Raw genomic sequence first — 16,235 nt, 5'->3', positions numbered from 1 at the left:
TTCTTCCGATTTTTTTCGTAGGTTTTAAGCAAATCATTTTTAGTTTTAAACATACTTAGGAAATATTTACGTCGCAGCGACGAACCGCTGTTACTCAATTTTTGTGCCACGAGCAAATCTGCAAATCTAGTTTGCGAAATATTATTGTTGTTACGATTATTCATCAGCGTCGAATCTGTTATTATTAGGAGTTTACGTATGTTAACCGAAGCGTTGACGATACTGCTGATGAATATGATCTCTATTTACACAAAGTGTAATATTTTTTTTTTTTTCTACAAATTACAACGATGTTATGTAGCCGAATAAGTCTGAAAGAATGCAAAGCGTGTATTACTGTTAGGAATGAAATACAGTACCGAAGGTTCTGTTCTTCGAGATTAAACAAAGTGTCTTTAGAACAAAATATAAGTGCCTTTTTTTTTTTTTATTAGTCAAACATTAGAATCTATTTAATAAGCGCTTGACAGTTATAAGAGGAATGATTATTATCTTATCAAAACGAGGGACAAAGTGTCTATTTTATCTTGTAGTTCAAATTGAAAGAGAAATGGCAAAATTTTTTAATTGTCTTGGAAAAACGCGTGAAGTACTATAACCTATTTACCAAATGCTAAATCGTTATTTTCCAAAATTTTACGTCACACGTCGGTGTTTATGGTACGACTGCTGACAGTTCTTCTTTAATTTTCTCCTTGTATATTTTATTTACGATTGAACTGTAAAACATGGTTAATACGACGCGTAACGTATAAGGACGTATCGTGTAACAATTGAGAAGATTTTACGTGTGCTATACGCTCGAAGGAACTGTCTAACTGTAGTGTATTTTAATTTAAACTTCCACAGTGACACACGGAAGTTCGTGCGCATATCAGGAAACTGCATGCAGTATAGTCCGCTAGAAATTTCCATGCATGTTATGTATGTCACAAAACGGCACAATAAATAATGCTCTGATGCCAAAATATTCTGGTATTATCTGCGTATTTATCATCCACTAAACGACTAAAATTTTTACTCATAAATATATTTTATTTAATAAAATAGAATAAGTCATAATAAAATGTAGATCGTATTTTATCGTACATTAAATACGATTATCCGCAAAACGACGCAATGTGTCTGCGTAGCGCGTACGTGAACGTTGTACATTATATTTTCTTGCACTGTATCCGATGACGCGACATCCTCCGTGATTTTCGTCCGGTTTACTTCTTCTTCTTCAGCTCTTTATTTTTCTTCTTCTCTTCCCGCTTCGCTTCTCTCTCCCTCAGACATTTGAACAGTTTGTAAACGAAGAAAACTGCAATGACAAAAACGTGCATTAATAGTCCAACGGAAGAACAGTTGTAAAAAAAATTGCAAATAATGGCACTACGGAGCGAACGTAACGTACCAAGCACAGAAACAATCAATAGCACAGCGAAAAAGAAAACGGTATACGAGTGGGAGTACAGGAATCGCGAATACACATTCGAATCACTTTTATTTTCATCCTGCAAGGTATCCTTGAGCTTTACAAACGCATCGTTCAAGAATTGCTGTTTCTCCTCGTCGCTTAACTCTTGGTATCGTTGAAAAATACTTGACAGTTTTTCAATACCATTCTCCGGAATAAATTGCATCAACTTTTCTTGAACGTTGCCGGTCAACACACCTTTGCTACGCAAAGTGTCCAAAATTTTCTGCGCCATGTTTCGAACGCTCGAAACGAGAGAAGAAGCCACGAAATTTTCTTGCGACTACGAGACGGCAATCTTTAAACCGTAACACCCGATTCGTTTAGAAGAACAATGTTAATCTGATTAAATAACTGTTCGCGAGCGGTAGTTAAGTAGTCGATTAGATAACAAGCACCACAGCGAACGAACTGTAATCGCAATAGGTGTTCGAACTGCGACTCTCGGCCGTGATTGCTATGCAATATCGCTGATAAAACGAAAAAAAAAAATTCGCTTAATCAGCGTGAATCTTGTCGACGTAGCCAAGACAAGAGAAAACAGAACTCGACTTTATTTCTTGCGCGACGCAACTTATGTTAAATCTTGAACCGAACAAAGGCAACACGTTGTAACAGAAGTCTGGACTCGTTGGTCCAGCGCGCAGCAAGATATTTACCGAAAATTAGAACGACTACGCTCAGTAGGGACAAGAGTATCAGGGTCTGCATGGTTGGGTCATTGCTGGCTGCGACCGGCATAGCGTCTCCTTGAATATTGTTCATCAAGTCTTCCTTGAGACTCGCTTTTTCCTCGTCCGATATGCCGGTCATCGAATCGAGCATATCGACAAGTTCCTGCGCCGTTGGAAGGGTTCCATCAAAGGCTGGGATCGCTTCGGATGGCAAAGATGCATCAGCAACTGCATCGGAAACTGCTTCGGAAACTGCTTCGGATACTGTTTCGGATACTGTTTCGTAAACTGCTTCAGACGGCAAGGGTGCATCAGGATACACTTCTGGCGCAACATTGGGCACAACATTGGACGGAACATCGGGTACAACATTGGGCTCGACATAGGGCGCGACGTTTGGTGCGTCGTTAACGTCCATGGACGCGACACCATGAATCCCGCTCGCAAGTGCCATCCACATCCTAATTAAAAACATCTGTGATTCAGCAACGGGTTTCAGGCGATCGTCTCAAAAGACGCGTCGTCCAATAGAAGATTAGATAACGATATTTATACGCGGACACCGATAGTGGACGTACCGTGAACCGCCATATGTTTCTCCGCGATGCTTTAAGAACAATGCATAATATCGAGCACGTCTAACCAGTATGACAAAACAATCGCTCCAAGGTGAGAAAATCTATTTTTACCGTTCCATTGAAAATATTACTCATGTGCGTTTCACGGCCAATGATCTTTAACGAATTCAAAATTACTTTAATCCTACGGTTTGGTATTATCTTGAGAAATATAAAATAAATCCAAGGACAGCTTATAATCATTAGATTATGAATAAGAATCGAAACCAATCTCTTCGTTTGTGTTTAATAAATTTATGCAAAGAATAAATCTATACAGCAACGTGTAAAAATAAAAAACAATATATTCACAAAGTAAAGGAAACTGTATTATATTCGGTTGTAAATATTGTCGCTTAATTTTCGTTACATTTTTTTCTAACATACGGTCACACGCGAGTATAGGAAGAAAGAAAATCGATACGAGCCTATAATTGAATAGTTATTGTACGTCCTTGCATTTATTTTTTTTATTGAAAATAATACTAAACCGAAGAGTCGAAATGTAAAGAAGTCTTCGTTTGTTATATCCACGTAGTCCACTACCGATTACTTTAGCGTATTGTTCACGGTGTATGAACATTGACTAACTGGCATACCTGTAAGAATTGCTCTGTCGTTCAAATAGAGAAAAATACAGCGGTCCAAAAAACACTTGTTACAGATGATCGAACAGTGGAGAAAGTGGGCGTAAATGTTAGGAGACTGTGCACTCTCGTGGAAGATAATTGCTCACTAAGAAGATTGCTCGCGTTTGGCGGGAAGATAAGCGACGAGCAGACGTTCGGATGACGATTGGCCGATTCGAACGAGAATTTTTATCTTATTGGTAGCAGTGCATGCGTCGGGCCAACGTGGCTGCTTCCAACGTGTTAAACGAGAAGCCACGAAACACAGGTTAATCTACGCTGACCGACCTGACCTTTACGACGTGTAAGACGAAACGCGTTAGGCAGGCGCGTTGCGTTTCTTATACGTCACACGAACGCTACAATGTTCGTCTCGACCGTTGGTGGGATCTCGAAGCCACGTACACGATTAATTCGCGTATCGAAGTCGATGCCGTCTCAGAATGCATATACGAAACAGCCAAGCAGGTACATCTGTCTTGCGTGCTCAAGTAGATCGAGTACTTAAAAAATTTGCCAAACGACAAGATTAATAAACCTCTCCAACGATACATCGAAATGTCAGTAACTGGATAAAGATAAGCGTAATGTACCGATCCTAAGTAAGTAATCGTATGTTGGAATCATTTGTCGTATGTCCTTTCCTTCCCCCTGCATCGTCCAAGTAACTCGACACACTGTCTTTACTACATTGCAATTTTAAGAAACCCACTATGATTTCAAGGATGAACAGTTTTTTGAAACAATTCGGAAATATAAATTTTGTAGAATGCATTTGACACGTGTGGTTAACGAATTTGTAGCCTCGTAGCAATACAAGCACGTGGCACGTACGTAACATTTCAAATCGTTGAATCGGGACGCATCAATTACGTCGCTATTCGTCGCGTCACGCTATATTCATAAATCTGAATCACGTGCAACAGCGTCAGGTGTTTGACCCGAGATAACTAGGTTCAAACCTGTTGCCTCCGACGAGCACTTCTTAATCGAACAGTGCCGGATCGATAGCTTTCAAACAAGACTCGTCGTTTTCTTAGATTAGATGTATGTAAATAAACTGTTGTGGAAACAATAGTTCCTACTTCATTGTCACCCTAACATAAATAAACAAATAAGAGTCAATTTATGTTATCCGTTTAGAGACGTTCCGTATTCGACAAATACAATTAATGGAAAGAAGAACGGTATATAATGTATGTATATCTTTCTTCTACTCGTCAATTGTATTCGTCGGAAACGAATCGTGCCTGAACGGGTAATATAAATCGATCTTAGAAGCCGAAGCAGAAAAAGCAACAAAATTATTTGACACTAACGAGAAACCATATGTTTTCTAGAGAAGGCGTTATTCGTATACAGAGAACGTTAGATGCCGCGCTTTCCACAAGTGATTCTTACCGGCGAGCCCGATGACGATAATCGCAGGAATTATGAAAATGACATTGCCGAAGCTGTGCTCGATCGGGCCGTCGGAACCTCCGTTGAGATTCACCATTTCGTGGCACGATAAACTATCAACGAATTTCAAGGACAGATACGTCTAGCGGCTGTCTACGTCTAGAACACGTGTCACGATAACGCCATCTAGAAAACAATGGACGTTGCTTTGAGGTTAGCGTTCCATGGGCTAACGATACATTGTTTTATGCTTTAAAATATTATCTAATAACATTGTAACTCGTTTAAACAATAATCGTTTCTTCGGAGAATTGAATTTTGGCCAGTTTCTTTGCGGTTTACTTAATTGTGTAATGCTATTGCTATAATTTTCAAATTTTCTGTTATATTTAATCAAATATATTACAATAAATAGAACAACCTAATTTATAGTATACTGTGAATAACAATAGATGGTTTATGTATTTCATTAATGCTTTACTCACTTTACTTTGCAAAAGAATCGAGATAATCGTTTAAGTACCGCGGTCCGGAAGCTAATAACCAACATTTATATTCGATCATTTACACGAACTAATACCCATAATTTTTAATAAAAATAAGTAAATATTTTGAACGAAAGTAATCGACCATAATTATACAAAAATGTTTTGTAACAAATTGCCTTAATAAATAAAATATAAGCCAAGCAACTTATTTACTTAAATCATGGTGTTTCAGTACTAAGAAAAGCGCGGTAAAATGATCTGCAGAAAAAATCCGTTGCCATCGACCAGTCTGCTAGCCATTGTTACAGTGTCCTTTGAATCGTTCAGGTGAGACATCCTGAATTTCATCATGCCAATAGTAAATGGTTCAAAGGTATTAAAATTCGCGAGGCTAACCGATAAAGCTTACGCCCCTACGAAAGGATCGAAAAGTGCTGCGGGATATGATTTAAGAAGGTACGTCATCATATTCTATCTTTTACAGGGACAGTCTACGGAATTGCGAATATTATACTTATTTATTTAACAGTGCTTACGAGTACGTTGTGCCAGCACGTGGTAAAAATCTAGTTAAAACTGATTTACAAATCGAAGTTCCTCAAGGTACGTATGGACGAATTGCACCACGTTCTGGACTAGCATGGAAAAATCATATCGACGTAGGCGCCGGCGTTATTGATGCTGATTATCGGTGAGTCTTATTTGTTATATTTCGCTAGATAACAAATCTATAACGACGCAGTAAGCGATCAGTAAATTCAGAGTGTATGCACAATAGTTGTATGAAACTGGAAGCAATTGGTTAGATAGAGATTTTTCTGAATGAGTGTCGTGTTTAAAAGTTCTAGTTAGTATTTGAATGTGTCTATTACACATTCATACATAAGATATTGAAGTCTATACTTCTGTTAATACAGGGGAAATTTAGGAATTGTGCTATTTAATCACAGCGATGAGGAATTTAAAATCTCTCCAGGAGATCGTGTAGCACAATTGATATGTGAAAATATTACATATCCTGAACTTCAAGAAGTTGATAGTTTAGATAATACGGAAAGAGGAGAAGGAGGGTTTGGTTCAACAGGAAAGAACTAGATTAACACTTTTTTTTTACATGACATTGTTATACATTTATACCAACAAAGTACTAATATCTGAATAAAAATGTTTATTTCTAATGATTCTTCAAGGCATTAATATGCCACAATAAAATATCAATTAATAATGATTTATAATTTTCCATTAAGACCTATTTGCAACGATGGTGTCTTTATCAAATTTAATATTCTTTTAAAATCCTTATGCTTTGCATCTCCCAATATTTTGAAAATAACATTTTCTGAAGTTGCTATGTGACATCCTATTCCTCTCATTCTCTGTCAAAATAACAGAAATTACACGTAATATGTACCTGTATTAAGTCTGCATTTATTTTATAAATGATTTTTATTTTACCTCTAAAGCTAATAATCTATCTTGTTGGATACGGGAAGAGCAGCAATCTGCAACAATATGTACTTCGTATCCTTCATTTTTTAGATCAATTGCAGTATTCTCTATGCATACATGCGTTTCTACGCCAATTAAAATAATTGCATTTGGTTTCTGTCCAGAACAAATTGTAGAGAGTTCTTTAATTACCTAAAATGAATGAAAACATAAGAAATAAAATAAACTTAGCATAAGGTTCATGTGCACTCAACAAAAAAATAGTATAATTTGGTTACTTCGTGTGTACACATGCTAAATGAAGTTTTTTCAAATGGTCCTTTGGCACCAGAAATGTCAAATTCAGGAATCGTTTTTCCTAAACTATTTGGATTTTGTTCAGTGACTATCATAGGAACGTCCAAAATCTTCAATGCATTTATCTAGATACATTAATATAATTTCTGTTAACTGATTATAAGCTAAGTGTATTGCAAATGTCATTTTCCTTTGACTATTGCAATTTAGTAACACAAATTAAAAAACATAAAACTATTACATATTTCTGAAATTTATTTCAAAGACATTTTATATGCATAACAATGAACACATAACCTTTAATCTTTCTATATACACAGACATATATTATACATTAACGTCTAGGGTCTATTGAATCGTATAAGTGATATTTTTAGTAATTACCAGTTTTGTCGAATTCTGAGTAACTTTATTGGATTCAAAGATAGCCTTCATCAGTTTTTCTTGAACGTCGCATATTAGCAATACACTTTTACCCTGTTTTAGAATCGCTTTTGCAGCATTCATTGTCTTTTTCTGTAATAATAACTACTTCAAAGTTTAAGACGAAGTTGTAATGTCTATTTCGTCACGGGAAAAAATTTTTCGTGAAAGTACCGGTAACAAATAAGTCTACGACATCTACGACTTTCTCCTGCCAAGTAATGTGTTTTATGTAACGCATATGATATGTATCTATGTATATTTCTCCGTTATCTAAAGTTCATGGCCAGTCTTAGCTTTACTAACTTTAGATATGTTGCATTTCATCGATTTTGAAGTGCCCCTCTCGATGCGCAAGCGACATAATTAAGCGTGCAAGGGCACCGTAATAAATGTTTGTTTAATTAGGAAAACAAGCAAGATTAACCTAGTAGGACAATCTTTTACGCAACCCTGAGTTATCAATTGATAACATTACTGCATGGCGTTATCACTATTTGCTATACGATAGATCATGTATTTAAGGAATATATTATGAAAAGTCAAAATAAATACGACATTACTATAGACACTATATTACACGACTTTTATAGATTAAAAAGGTCTCTCAAATATATGAAATGCAATTGTGCATTGCACGTTGTTTCAGAAGACATACTTTTGCTGCAAGTACGAATCGTGACTGAAACGAATAATTTACCATAACCGTATAATTCTTATGCCTTGTCGGTGTTCCGTTATCTATGGGAAATTTTATGCGTGAAATGCGAACGTACACCGTCGGCATTAATTTGTAAAACATATTTTCTAATACGCATTTCGTGATGTATGTTTAGTGATTTAAATCGACTCGTTTGGCGCGTGCGTAGTATGTACTGCAGCGACCCAGGTGCGACTCGACTCGAACGTGAGAAGGCCACATAGAGTGGCAGCAGCGACCGGCGGTAGTCAAACAATGTTGTTCCGGCTGGTCGGATGCACGGGTTCGTTTCGAGTTTGTCAAGCTGATTAAGCTGATAGAACCAAATCGGCAACGATGTTCGCGTACGGTTTGTCGACTGAGGAATCGCTGACGTTTTAACGATCGAAGTAACAAGCTCTGCATTCCGTTGAAAAGAAATTCTCGTATCCGTGTAGTTTTAGCGAGACGAGTTTGTAAACAAAGAATGGCCATGGAGCCTCGTGAGATCGGGCATACGAAGCCGCTGGTGCAGCTTTTTCCAAAAGCATCAGAGTGCGTGTACACGAGTTGTTATTGGTAAGTGTTCAGCGAAATTCGCTCGAGTTCCCTGTCGTGCGAGTAATTATCGATTTGATGAAATAAACGTGTCGTATTGCGGTATATCCCGCGATGGATCGATACGTTGCAGTGGTACAGAGACGGCAGTGCGAAATGCCGCCGCCATCTTTAATATGTACAAAGTACCCACGAATCACAGCGCATCGTCTGCTCGGCTTTGAAAAATACCGCGCGTTCTGTGCTCTCGTTTTTCAGCAGAACTTGCAATTTTATCTTTTGTTATCGTTGTTCGACGAGAATATACGAGTGTACATGTACCTTCGATTAATAATGCATGCACGGCACTAGTGGATAATACATATGAAGCTATCGTGCCTCGCCTCGCACGAACGTACGATGGATTTTTAACGACGGACATGCATTGCTATCCTAGTTCTATTTTAATCACCCTCCGCGTATCCAGCTACCTCATTTCCATTCGCTATTTCGCAAAGCTTTGAATGCATTTATTTTATCAGTTGCACCATCTATCATCCGCAATTAACAATATTTCTTCGCGTAGCTTACGTTTGCGATTGCCTACATACGTTTCGCGAACGTTCTCCGCTAGAAACGTTTGCGTCTGGGTTTTCTTTGTTTGCATACCGTTCTGTTTAAATTTGATGAGCAGTCTTAAAACTCGAATGTAGATGATTCTTACCAGGGGTTGTAATCGTTGCCTAACTCGAGTGAAAACTTGGGTTACCGATTCGAAGTTAGCGTAAATCCACAAACAGTGGAAAACACCGATTTACTTGCTTAGAATGCGTTTTGCATATTTTGCATACATTCATTTTTGAATAATAATTTTGCCGTTCTGAATATATTGCAAATTTATACCAACAAGGAACTTAAATACACGTATTGCACCAAAATTAATTAATTTATTTTTAACTTGAGTTCTTATTACATTTTTAATTTGCACTACTTTGTTAGTAAGAACATTGCAAATATTATTAATTTTAATAATGATTAGAGCTAAAAAGTAGAGTTTTATTGATTATATTATGGTAATTGTATTAAAGCAATTCTGATACAATTTCTTTTTTACAGTTTTTGCATTTTCTTCTGCTTTGTATTTATAATGAGTTCATTCATATGATTATACCGCAAGTAATGTGTAAGATTGACAGCATATGTTTCCTTAAATTTGAAAAAAAGTTTCATTTCATTTGTAATTAACAGAATGTTCTTACCATTAATACTTAAAATATAAGTGTAATATAAACGTTATCTATTCGGAAGCGAGATAACTTATTTCTAATTTTATTCTATATCCTTCGATAAGACGTATGCATTTTTCAACCGTTGAATCAAAAATAAAAGTGTCGATGTAGAGCGTACTATCGTACAGAGAGCAATTGATGAAAAAGGAGGCCAGCTTAAAGCGTGGTAAATTTATTGTGATTTTATACACGTATCATGCTATCGACTGTTTTTTGTTCCACGGTCTATTGTCACTTTACCATTTCGTATTTATACTTCTCGGATTACCAACACACTAAATCGTTGCATACATACCCACACTCACCACAGACGGGCAAAATTTTATTCATACAATGAATGACGAATAAAAACAATGTGCATCGGCTTATTCTTGACATTTATTCGATCGAACTGTTACCGATATACGTTTAACTGCGTCTCGCATAAAACAACGTATAAGTATCTTAAATTATAGGTTTTAATCAACGAGTAACTGATAGAACGTTGCTTATTATCTGTTCGATATTTTTATCTAAATTCGAACGTTAATTAAGAATCGGATCTGGTTTGGGCCTCGATTACAATTCCTGACTTATACCGAACAAGCAGATTGGGAATGGAAACTGAAATTCACGATTAAAAAGAAATATGTTGCCTCGACATTTTCCATTTATTTTTCCGAGAGAGGATCGTTCCTTTTTCTATCGTAGCCAACGCTTGCTTAGCCACATTCTCCACTCCTCTTTTACCTGCGTTCATGTTGTTGCACTTCGTTGCGTCATATTTTCATCAAAGCACACAAACGTTTTGTTGTTCCTTGTACACATTAGTCTGCAAGAAGAAATTGTTATTTTAGCGAGGAAAATGTATGGAAGCTGTGCCAGGACGTAGCCACGAGACACGGATCGGAAATAAATCATTGCTACGTTGCTTTCGTGAGCAACCCCTGGCGTAGCGTACCGCTATGGCGACAACGGGCAGGAAAGGACGAGGATAAGCTCGTTGTTTGGGTCTGTTAGGAAACAAAATATGTGTAGTGTCTCGTTTAAGGGGTCTTCCTGCTGTAGACGTACGAAAAACGAAGTTTAAAAAATCTTTTTTTTGAAGATACCAAATTAAGATTGATCATTGTATTTTAAGTATATTTTTTAGTACATTTAACAATATTTTGGTCAATTTCGTTCGGTGAATAGGCTTAAGTATCGTTTTTTAGTTAACTTTAGTTAAGTTCATTAGTATATCTTGGACGGTTTAATCGTAACTTGTTTAAAATTTGAGAAAAGAGTGTTTGTGCACGGTTCATTTTTGCTTATACGTACATCTAATCAGCAATAGCAGCATACACATAATAATTCTGCTTCCTCATACAATACTTGTTTAGTAACTACAGCTTCTTTTTCGAGGAATTCTGGTCTTTTTGAAAATTCCACGATTCTTTTTCAGACGTGCTCGTATGGCGCGCGTTTTTTTTTTTGAGGCTTAATTTGTACATTCATAAACGTTCTAAGCCGTGGGAAAGTTCATATACAGGATGTCCAAAAAGGTTGGGACCAAACTTGTACCTCGCGTTACTGAGGTCAAATGGATGGAAAAAGTTCATATGAAAATCTTGTATCTTGTGAATGAAGCATTTCCGGATATAAGTTTATACGAACTTGTTTATCTATTTGGTCCCAAACTTTTTGGACACCCTGTATATGGAAAAGAAAGACGGATAAAAGTGAGCTAGTTCCTTTAAAGCGAACCTCCCTTCATCAGAGGAACAGTCTGCTCGTTTGTTTCATTTTTCGTAGCAACTACTCATGGATTTTAAGAAAATTTATGAATTTGTTTATAAAAGTACAGACACCAGTTTTCGGACTCGGAAGCACCGCAGTACTTAACCCAGCTAAATAAAGATGATAAGTAGTCTATCCTGTTCCTGATATACAAGATGTGCCATTTAACTGTATCAAATGACTTTACCTGTAAACTATTTATTGTGTAAAAAAAAATGTTTTGTTCATACAACAAACAGTTCACAAGCAAATCCAGATAACACGGTTAAATCACTCATCTGGTATACAGAACAGAATAATGGCGGTTCGAAGAAGCAAACAAAAATATTTTATAAAACTATCTAAGTCGAGATTGTCAAAAAGTTTTTCGATTACGAAATTACAATTATGTAGTCGATGGATTGGAAGACTGTAATAAAATTTAGAAAAATAATCGTTTTTTTTTTTGGAACCTCTATACTAGGGAGACCCCTCGAGCCCATCTGCTTAGCGTCGGAATAGCTACGGGGAAAGAGCAACGTGTTTGTTTGTTGTATCCGTAGGACTTCCACGTAATCTTTATCTATGCACCCGACGAAAGGGCGGTCGTGTACGATTTAGATAGCGTGTTGCCGTTTCCGACGCATTTCTGGAAGTACGCGATGGAAACGTTTAGATCCGACGAGGTGGTGCCGCCGGAGCATCACAGAAGATTTAGAGTATTGCCAGCCAGCGTATACTTGCGAGAGTTCGCGTCAGATCGGCATCACATGAAACGCGAGGATGGTACATGGATCAAGACTCCGCCGGATTATCCGCCGATCTCAACACCAAGTACGTTCAATGGAACAGGTTGACCCCATTTACATCCGCCATTGCATCCATCGAAAGCAACATTTACCCGTACTCGCGTCTCTTTCCACCATTGGTTAACCTTTTTAAACTCACGGCACAATTTACAATAGTTACTCTCAAGTGAATAACAAGATTTTGCTTCGACACGTTAAGGAGGAGATTCTCGTGTAACAGCGTATTAAAATTCCTTTTCCTTTTTAATTTTTTAAGAGCTCTATTGTACTAGCCTTTTAGGAACCTGAAGAAGGACCCTTAAACTGTACGAAAATATTTTTTTAGTTCATTTTTTATCATTTTTGGTTAAATAGTTAATTCTATTGGACGATGTAACCATAGTTGGTGTACAAAAATTTTCTTAAAGCTGGTTGGTTTCCATCGGTTCCGATCCAATTTTAAACAATATTTTAAATTTGGTTGAACGGGTTTTCAATTGTAAATAAACATAGAAGTGAAAAAAAGAATTCTTTTCAAAAGTTGAAGAAATGCTTCGTGCACGGTGAACAGGTCATTTCGGCAGAACACACACATTTCCTATGAAAAATTGGTGAAACTACCGCTCGTTTTGGGCCTGACGCAGCGTAAACGAGCATCATTTCTTATCCAACATGTGCATTTCTGTTTGCATACGTTCTAGGATGCAAGGATAACTTGGATACCTTTATCAACACGGATCCAGAGACCGGGTTGGGGGTCGTGTTGACGTTAGAGAAACTATTCGACCGGTTTCATAGGCCGATCGCGAACCCATCGGTCCCTCGTTCACCCCAGCCACAACCGACACCGACATAAACGTGCCGCTTAAGTAAGTTCCGCAGGGTGACGATCGTTTTGCTTTGATTTCGAATGTCAAAATCAATTGTATGGCCTAAGGGAATTGGTTGGCGCATGTACCTTCACGAGCGGAAACATTGGGTCATAATCGGATAATTATGTTTGCTTAACCGTTGCTCACGACGTTTCCGTGTAACATGAAATATATACTGGAACCGATCGATCGTTTACCAAATATTAGATCGTTCATGCTCGATGCGTAAGTCGATGTTTAAACGTTACTTGATGCGTGCCCCGTTCTTGCCACCGATTAAATTTAATCGTAAGACGCGTTGATCGACGCTACGAATTTAGCTAGTCGTCGTTGAGTGTACAGAGCAACGTATTCGAAAACATTCTTTTCTTTTTCCATTGTCTCCAAAATCAAAAATCGGATCGACAACATTAACGGATCGCGTTGTCTGTGCCGGTACGCGAGCTCGCGGACGAGCAAAGTGATCGTGCTGTGCTGCTGTTTTCCAATGTATCTCGAATAAGTATTTTGCCCGTTGTATTTCTAGGCTATGCTGAAAAACGTTTCTTTCGTCCCTTTCGAAAAAAGTGTTATTTGCAGCGCGTCGCGGAGATCCTTTGTCTCTATTGTGTACTATCACGTTACGATCGACCATGTTTCAAGTTTTTGAGTCGTGGTTCCATGAGTGTCCTCGTGTTTGTATGTTTTACCATACATTCGTATAGAAATCTATTTCACCGCTTTGCTCTATCGATGGTATTGTATCGTTATAATTATTGTGTCAAAGACTGATTGTATTTACGGAGAATCTCCGAGAAGCTCGATGGTAGGTCGCCCTTCGATCGACGCATATATCTATTAACGCGCGTCCGAGACACAGACGCGACTAAAAAAAAAACGCTTATTATTATCGTGCGATCGATATAGTAAGGTCAAGAACTCAAATTCTTCGCGAGATAATGTAATTATTACGATTATTGTAATTCTTGTGATACTTTACACTTTCTACTTTGAATACCTACAAGCTATTTGTCTACTGTTTATACTAAGGAAAAAAAAAAATAATACTGATTCTTAACGACTGTGCGTTCGCTCGTCGACGCGACTATCTTCCGTACAGCGGGGTCGATGTTGGACGAGCGAAATGAAATCGGCAAATCGAACCAAATTCGTACCAGGGTTGCGACCCCCGCACGACCAATCGTCTACATCGAAAGATCGTCCTCGAGTCAACGAACGCGCGCGCGCATCCCTCGTATCCCGAATGCCAAAACAATCCTGACAACGAAAACTTTGAATCGTTGATTATTCGCGACGAAATGTAACAAAATTACAGCGAGACGCTGTAACGTTCGCTCGCGGTGCTCTTACGATCGCCATTCCCGAATTTATTGTCACGATCGGTAAAGAATTTTGGGGGAAAAAGTATCGATCGACGAGCGAACGCAAACGGACCGTCGTCGCGTCGGTTCGTCGATCAAGCGACGATGAATCGATTAGTCGGCGTCGATAATTTAAGAGTTCGTCCACTCTTTGCCTTCCAGAATCTTTCACTAGTTCTCTTTGTCTTCTATCGTCGACGTGCGTTTCGCTGCGATTCGCTTGTATCGTGTTACGTACGATTATTCGAAAAACATCTAGTCACCGAAAGAAAATCGAGTACGATCCACGACGACGGAACACGCCCGCGTCGTTTTTACACGGACGCCCGGCGTCGTGTCGTGCGTGAAAAAATCCCGGGACCTTTCTAGCGTGCAGTATATTCGATTATTAAAATAGAAGAAACGAGAGAGCCAGAGACCTAATCTCTCTGTCGTTCAAGGTATTACTAAATATATCAGAGGAAATTGATAACTATTGCATATATACATATGTATGTATATGTATAATATAAATGTTGCGGGACAAACACGGACACGTACACGTACACTCATATTAATCAACATTTCATATTTATTATATTGATATATTTAATTATATTGTGTCGATTTCGATACACCGATGAGAGAGTTTAGTCGGAAATGTTGAATTATACACTGTTTTATACATATACATGCGTACATATACATACATATATGTATATGTTTGTCAACGTTCGGTGACATATTCTCTTATCATTGTCATTCTGCAAGATACGTTATAATACGACTTTCAGGATTACAAGTCTTTTATCACGATACGTGCTCATGTTCACTGAAAATTTAAAAAAAAAAAAAAACAAAAAAAAAATACGTTGGAAGAACCTCTTTATAAACTTCGTCTTTCGAATCTACGATAATTTAATTATATAATAAATGGACACACTCCGTTTGTCTCAGCTTGAAATTTTATGAATGTACTTTTTAAATCTTTATATAAAGAAATCATTACGTGCTCCGAAATCCTCTGTGCCTCCCCCCTCCCCCCTTTCTTCGACGAACAGCACCAATGTCAACAAAAATAGAAGAAAATACTCTGAAAACGGTAATCGAAGCAAATTCTCCGAGCGTGCATATTTCGTTCTCCTCCCACGATGCGTTTTTAATCGACGGGACGAGTGTATTGCTTTCCAAGAACGTTGTCTATCAATTATTAAGCTAAGTTTATCCGATACTTCTGCACGATCGACTTTCTATTAGACCTTGCGACGTGTACGAGAATGCTTGGTGTTTGTTCAAGTTACCCCCCACTCACACACACACACACACACACAAGTGATTTAACGTTTTTGCTCATTATGGCGCACAATATTCCGGTGTGTGCCGTTTGATCCAGGTCAAACGCTGTTAAGATTATCGTACCTTAGGCATCGGAGAATTAAGAGAGAAGCGATAACGCGCATGAATTTTCAAATGTATATTGTATTCAATTTGCAAAAATATATATAATGTACAATTACAGAAGTTACATGGTGAATTACGATATTCGACACCCT

At 37.8% G+C, this 16,235-nt stretch overlaps 3 protein-coding genes across 4 annotated transcripts; 1 reads left to right on the top strand and 2 right to left on the bottom strand.

The window, feature by feature from the left end:
- Window positions 1-147: 147 nt before the first annotated feature.
- On the bottom strand, window positions 148-3,631 carry LOC122403396. The gene is made up of 3 exons (XM_043406899.1): window positions 3,353-3,631; window positions 2,122-2,597; window positions 148-1,306 (listed from the first exon to the last, which is right to left on the bottom strand). The coding sequence occupies exons 2-3, from the start codon at window positions 2,594-2,596 to the stop codon at window positions 1,212-1,214; spliced, it is 570 nt and encodes a 189-aa protein (XP_043262834.1). The 5' UTR covers window position 2,597; window positions 3,353-3,631; the 3' UTR covers window positions 148-1,211.
- A 1,227-nt stretch (window positions 3,632-4,858) lies between these two features.
- Window positions 4,859-16,120, top strand: LOC122403394 (protein N-terminal glutamine amidohydrolase-like). Of its 2 annotated transcripts, XM_043406897.1 has the most exons (6): window positions 4,859-4,996; window positions 5,504-5,727; window positions 5,801-5,962; window positions 10,782-10,935; window positions 12,246-12,516; window positions 13,172-16,120. In XM_043406897.1, exons 2-6 carry the CDS (start codon window positions 5,621-5,623, stop codon window positions 13,324-13,326), a joined length of 849 nt encoding a protein of 282 aa, XP_043262832.1. In that variant the 5' UTR covers window positions 4,859-4,996; window positions 5,504-5,620; the 3' UTR covers window positions 13,327-16,120. The 2 variants fall into 2 exon arrangements, with proteins under 2 accessions (XP_043262832.1, XP_043262833.1); XM_043406898.1 differs by lacking the exons at window positions 4,859-4,996; window positions 5,504-5,727; window positions 5,801-5,962 and adding an exon at window positions 8,273-8,698.
- LOC122403407 (isochorismatase domain-containing protein 2-like) lies at window positions 6,501-7,964 on the bottom strand. Its single transcript, XM_043406912.1, has 4 exons — window positions 7,402-7,964; window positions 6,999-7,142; window positions 6,727-6,912; window positions 6,501-6,647 (listed from the first exon to the last, which is right to left on the bottom strand). The coding sequence occupies exons 1-4, from the start codon at window positions 7,522-7,524 to the stop codon at window positions 6,501-6,503; spliced, it is 600 nt and encodes a 199-aa protein (XP_043262847.1). The 5' UTR covers window positions 7,525-7,964.
- Window positions 16,121-16,235: the final 115 nt, after the last annotated feature.

The sequence above is a fragment of the Colletes gigas genome, unplaced genomic scaffold, assembly GCF_013123115.1.
Source record: "Colletes gigas isolate AHSC1104 unplaced genomic scaffold, ASM1312311v1 Colletes_gigas_Sc00051, whole genome shotgun sequence".
Lineage (NCBI taxonomy): Eukaryota > Metazoa > Arthropoda > Insecta > Hymenoptera > Colletidae > Colletes > Colletes gigas.
This window is presented reverse-complemented; position numbering and strand designations above follow the sequence as displayed.